Raw genomic sequence first — 6,329 nt, forward strand, 5'->3', positions numbered from 1 at the left:
ACGGAATCAGGGTCGAGCCGAGTTAAATTATGAATCCCGCGAATCGGAGCACGAACATTCGAGCACCTCGACGAATACTTTTTCCGTATCGGATTATTGTCTTGCTCCACGCTCGAAAGTGAAGAACAAATCGGTGGAACCGATTCGTTAAGCGGTTTCGCGAAACGTTTCCATCTACCCGGGCAAGAGGGGAAAGTTTAATTAACCAGCGCGTGTAGTTGCTTCATAACTCCTACGTAGGTATTTGTCAAAGTTACGAGTTACAAATGCGAGCACAAATGCGAAGAAGTGGTCTCCATTGCTACCTCCGACTGCCTCTCCTCCCGTTTCGCAATCAGCTTCGAGACATATAATCACGAATTTCCCTCCTCCTGTAAAACATCGTCGCGGTATTCGGCGTTGCGGGTTTAATGAAAAATCGATGATCGAAATTGGACGAGGATAGTCTGGAGAATTATTCGATTCGATCGTACGTTCCGCGCACATGTTTATTAATTTCGCTAAATATGCATGCCAGACAGAGTTCCATCTCGATGCGCCATTATTAAACAAGCTTTCAACGAAATCGTGAAATAAAAGCGTAAACAAAACCCGGCATGGTCGGTGTCCTTTTTATTAAATCGCCGCAACGATGTGATTTCATTTTCACCAAGGTACGATGCCGTCGTGAACACTCTCTGTGACGAATGATAATCTTGTTCCCTATTTCTCTGAAGAGAAAAAGGCGAAGGGTATTCGACTCATTGGCTACGCGACGAGATGGTACTCTACCGATTCGTCTGCTCGAAAGCCAAATACCTTGCACGTCTGTAGACGATCGAAGACACTGAATCCTCGACCATGACTTTTTTCACTGCGACGTCATGTCATAACTTCGTCGTGGAAGGTAATACGAAAGGAGCAACCATGGCGGAAAACGAAGAGAGAGAGGAAAAGGGCCGCGGCAGTATGGTCCTCGCCGCTCGAGATTTATCGAAGCCGAACACCGATGCATTAGCGATGGAAGAGCGCGGAAACGAGATGAAGGTAACGAAGCGAGGGAGGAAAATCGACGAGGGTGCCGGGGCGGAGAGGAGGAGGAGGCATCCACCAACCTCCCCAACCCTTAAACCGTTCCCTCTTTTTAAAGCGAAAGGAGGTCTCTCAAGACGTGTAACGAATCAATTGAGATCAGAAACGCGCGGCCATCGTGACGATCTACGGTTCTCGAATACAAGCGGATTCTGAATACACGTTCATATATATGCGATAATACGTGTAATTCGATAATACGTTTTATTCTTCAGCTTCTGGGACGTAAGTATAATTACAGAGGACGCAGTTGAATGCAAGCTTTTGAATGGGTGCTTTGATAAGCTGCTTCCACGTACATAAATCGCACGGTTAAATACTTTCTGACAAATACTTTCTAATTACATTTTTAATTACGTTTAGTTCGATCCTGGTTATCCGTCGCTTATTACAGAATTCGCAATGTTAGGACGAAACACGATGCCGACTATGAAGAAACCGGTATTCCGAGCTAGTCGATCGTTTGTCCTATGTCTAAGGCTCCGATATAACGCTCGTATATCAAATCGTCGCAAACTGCTGACATCAGCCAGCTTGATACAAGCCTTTAAACCCTCTTTTCACCTGGAAGATCTTCCCTGCCGCAAGCGGTAGTTTAATGGGTATAAAAGTCGCGGATTCGCAGAGGAAATGCATCAAAGTTGGATTAAATCAGCATTGCATTAAACGCGTACCATGTCGCGGTACTTGTGTAACGATTCGTATTAATTTCTAACTACTCGACAGACTTTACCCTCGCAAATTCCTGCGAGTGTAACCCTGAGAGTAAACCCTGCATGCCGTTTTCGTCGTCACTCTTGGTCGAATAACGAGCACGATAGAAATGACCTGGAGAAATCACCATTTCGTACCTAGCTATATCATGTTCGACAGAGATATCACAATGCGTGACATGAAATCTTGAAGCAACGGTTGCATCATTTTCGCCACGTCTATCACTTCTTCGTGATTCGCTTCTTCGTTATCCTCGTAAGTTGTCACGCACTGATTCGTGATCAAACTGAAAGCGAAAACACTTAAATCGCAATGCCTGGCAATGATGACCTCGTGAACCGTAGACATTCCTAAAAATGACATAAGATCGTGATAATGCGCAATGAAATAGTTCCTCGTGCGGAAAGCTTGTGTATCATTGATCTTTATACCAACCTACTGCATCGACTCCGATCATCTTCAGCATCCTCAGTTCCGCCACGGTCTCGAAATTTGGTCCTCCGAGACACGTGTACACCCCTTTGTGCACGAGATTACTTATGCCCATCTCCTCCGCTACTTGTTGACCGATTTGCAATATGTCTTTGTCGTACGCTTTGCTCATCGGTGGGAACCTCGGTCCAAACCTGAAACGATGGAACACAGTAAGAAGAGGAAGGAGAAGAAGAAGAAGAAGAGGAAAGTCGTTTTTACCCCGTTGAGGAGGGCGTAATCATTAGAGGGATGCGATGAAGCGCGAAAAACTAGCGAGCATGTTCGATGGGCGCCATTAATATCGGAGGTTGCTATAACAGAGGAAAAAGAGGAGAAATATACGACGAAGGAATCTCGAGTTTCGTGGGGTAGAAGGTTAACGAAAATTCGGGATCGAACGAGACGAGACGCGAAAGCGGACGGGGTGGAAGGCGAAGAAAAGAAAACGGAAAAGCTAGGCAAAAGAATCGAGGGAGATCCTTAGGTAAATACGTCAATCAGATTCTTTGTGTCGTCGGGTAAATAGTTCATCAATCCGATTCAAGGGGTTGTTCCGATGAAATAGATTAATTTTATTCCTTCGACGACCTCAACGATCTCGCACGGCCACCCGTTTCCCGCCCTTCTGCCCTTAGGGGGAAGCACTCGAAGAATCGAGTCGTCGAGCGGTCTGCAATCTGCGAGCGTCGTCGACGACTTTCCTTCCGGAAACGAGCCCGAAAGCCTTTGTCGACTGGAAGCGGATTCGAATTCATTGCCGTTCACGCCGTGAATCTCACTAGCCCGCTTTTCAACCGGCATTTTTTTCCTTATTCTCCACCTGGCTCGCCCTCTCCGTCCATCATCCCCCGCGCTCTTTCTTTCGCACCTTCTCGCTTCCCTTTTTCCTCGATAAAATCGAGGAGACTCTACTATCGCTAATTTCTGGAACACCGAGGATCTTAGGGTTACGCGAGAATCGTGGGTAATGGAAAAACAGGAAGGAGGAGCTAGGTCGATGAAGAGGAGTTAGAGTACGTAGTAACACGAATGGAGTAATGTAACGCGCTTCATAGTGCGGCGCGTCGAGGAGTAGAGAAACGAGGGAAAGTACCTGTCGTCGTTTGGCCCTTGAAGAGGGTTATTCCCCGCAAAACCCATCATGTTCACGTGATCCTTCACCATCATAATGTCGCCAACCTTGTATGTGGGATTTAGACCTCCCGCCGCGTTCGTCGCGATCAGATGGGTCACGCCTATGAGCTTCATAACTCTTACCGGCATAGAGCACTGCATGTGGAAAGAAGGAGAAAAATAACGGTCGTTACTCGGAGGGAATAATTGAAATACGTCAAAAGTCGATGAATTATAAATCTCCGATAACCGAAACATCACTCGTGGCGCAGAATCGAGATATTAGCTAACTTGATTAAATTTATAAAAATAACTCGACGTCAACGATCGTGTCGAGCGAAAGTTTTATCTCTGGTCTATGGCGATACGTCCGTATCCAGAAACAATTCGCAGTTATTGCGAATAAACTGTACCTTCCAAAGTGGATAGCCCTCGTAATAATGAAATCTCCCCTGCATGCACATGATCGGCACACCCTGCAGATAACCGAAAACCATTTGGCCCTGGTGACCCTTGACAGTGGAGACAGGGAAATGTGGGATGTCTTCGTATGGGAAGCACTGCTTATTCTGGATTGACTCCGTCAGCGAACCTGGACACAACTCGTTTTGCTCATTTGTTCCTATTTGGGAATAGACAGAAAGTTAACAGGGCTAGTGACTAATACGTGTTGTCACTGGACCCAATACAGGAAATGCGAAATCGTTTAAAAGCTACTAACCCATTCCGGAACCGCATATTATCGCAATCTTTGGTCTCAGCTTCACGCGATCCAGCAAATATTGCGCCGATTCTTGCAGAGTCTCGAACGTGTATCTGAAAAGATAGATCGTTACGATCGATTGAAATCGTTGCAGCGATCTGTTGGACGAGGTGAAATTGGAACGAGTACACGGCGAAATATCTTCATTCGGGAGAATGGTTGGCAACGTTTCGATTGGGATTTCATACGAACTGTGTCATAAACTGAGGAAAATAATAGAAATATACAGAGATAATAGGGGTGAGTTAGGCGAACAGGAGGGGAACCGAAGTCGTTCGTAGCCGGCCAACATAATTTTACCGTGGAAACTATCACAAAACGGTGCAGTTACCTGTTAAACTGCTAACAGGTTCAAATAGCGCCGGATTTAAGCTGAATGTAGGCTTCGAGGGTATTACAAATCATGCATCGAAATACGCGGGCGGCCGCGTAACGTGTTTACGAGTGTGTATGCGCGTCCCGTGCACAACTCATCTAGACCGTGTATGCATTCACGCGTGCGCGAATGCAGAATGCGCTCGCGAACAGGCTCTACGCACAGATGCACACACAGAATTTCCATGGCATTCGACCGAATAAGCGCGCCTCCAGCATAATGCTACGCGTGACACGATCGAAAATTACTTACAATCCCACTGTGAATTTTAATGTCTCCGTACTCGACACCCTATACGTTTCCTTTTTTTCCCTCACCTTCCTTCCGTTTCCTGTTTCCTTTTTCCCTCGCTCTCCTTTTACTTTCCTCTCTTTTTGTCATCCACGTCGCAATATCCGCGAAAGCTCAAAGCGAAGATTCTCATTTTACCCTGCCCCCAGAAACCTCGCGACTGGAACGTTTCGAAGCGAAACGAGTCTCCAGGATAAAACTGTAATCGCTACCCATTTTTCGTCCCCCGGATTATCGCGAACCTTCCAGGATTTTCATTTCGTTTCATCCTTACCGAAAACTTGGCAATCGCGACGAAGAACCTCGCGATAAGACGCGTCGCGGTTTCGCGGGGGTGATCGTAACGCGTATGCGTCACCGTAAGGGACACCGAATTATAACCCATTGAATGCGCCTTGAATATATGCGTCCCCGTTGCCAATACAGTCATATTCAACCGCGAATCTGAGAATTGCTTCGTAGTTTCGCCGGGCGCCCGTGGAAAAGCTTCGATATAGCCGCGGGTATGGCAAACGTCATTAGACCAACCGCATTCGCGGATGCTCCATCGTAAAACGGGATTGTACGGTGGCCCGTTATGAATGGCAAATGTGAGGTCGACGATTATTATAACGACGTGAATGCGCATCGCTCCGGGCCATGGCAAGGATTCAATGACGCCTCCGCGATTCTGCTACAATATCGCTCGCTCTAATCTCGATTATGGATGCACGCCATACTAGGATCACTGCTTAGGGCATGTTCCTTCTTTGGATTTAATCGAGACCTGACCCTCAATGTCATCGTTCGCTCGGTGATCATTGCGAAATGTTTTTATAAGTGAATCAGCGATACGCAATCAAGCGTCGCTTTCGAATGTGTCGTAAACAGCTAATTTCCACATCGAATCGCCGGTTAACGAAATCATGAATCAAAGTGCACCGCAATACCCTGACAAGATAAACAAGCACATACGTGTACCGATCGCGATAGATCTTACGATAACGTTTCTTACGATCTAATTCCTCGTGACTTTATCCGCTTCCCCAACTTACAAACAGAGCGACGCTATTCGCTACTTTTCGCGACTTTTCGCGATTTTTCGCGGATAGCGCAATGACACTCGAACCTGCACAAACGACGAGAAAAAGACAGGGGAAGCAGCGGGGTAAAAGCCAGGCGGAATACGCGGTAAATATTAAATGTATCGGATAAAAATTCATAGCCGGCTGAATCGAACAGAGGATGCGACGCGGGAAAAAGACCATCGAGCATCAAAGAAAAAAAGGAACTGCGACTGAATTACAAATCCGTCTGCATGTTTGATTCGATGCGCAGTTTTTACGCCATTTTCGTTGACTCTGAGTACTGCATACAAAGTCGTCCGCCATTTATCCATCAACCGTGCAGCGTCGTTAAACGACGAATTTCTGGCTCCTCGGTCGAATAAAAGTAGCTTTGAATCAATCGTGCGGGATACCGTTAAAGAAAATGTTTGATAAAGTGACAGCGATTAAAACGGTCAATTCGATCTCTCTTCGCTCTTTC

General features: G+C 46.4%; 1 protein-coding gene across 2 annotated transcripts in view; it reads right to left on the bottom strand.

The window, feature by feature from the left end:
• Positions 1–916: 916 nt before the first annotated feature.
• LOC108556071 (purine nucleoside phosphorylase) overlaps positions 917–6,329 on the bottom strand; it is a 7,194-nt gene continuing 1,781 nt past the window's right edge. Inside the window, exons 2-6 of one of the 2 annotated variants that reach the window (XM_017911995.1) lie at positions 4,094–4,188; positions 3,786–3,964; positions 3,353–3,528; positions 2,221–2,411; positions 917–2,135 (exon numbers count right to left, since the gene is read on the bottom strand). In XM_017911995.1, coding sequence (XP_017767484.1) covers positions 1,927–2,135; positions 2,221–2,411; positions 3,353–3,528; positions 3,786–3,964; positions 4,094–4,188 — 850 coding nt within the window. In that variant the 3' untranslated portion in view covers positions 917–1,926. Of the gene's footprint in view, positions 2,136–2,220; positions 2,412–3,352; positions 3,529–3,785; positions 3,995–4,093; positions 4,189–6,329 lie in introns of both variants that reach the window. The other variant, XM_017911994.1, reaches the window with a different exon arrangement.

The sequence above is a fragment of the Eufriesea mexicana genome, unplaced genomic scaffold (assembly GCF_001483705.2).
Source record: "Eufriesea mexicana isolate 0111107269 unplaced genomic scaffold, ASM148370v2 scaffold294, whole genome shotgun sequence".
NCBI classification, from domain to species: domain Eukaryota; kingdom Metazoa; phylum Arthropoda; class Insecta; order Hymenoptera; family Apidae; genus Eufriesea; species Eufriesea mexicana.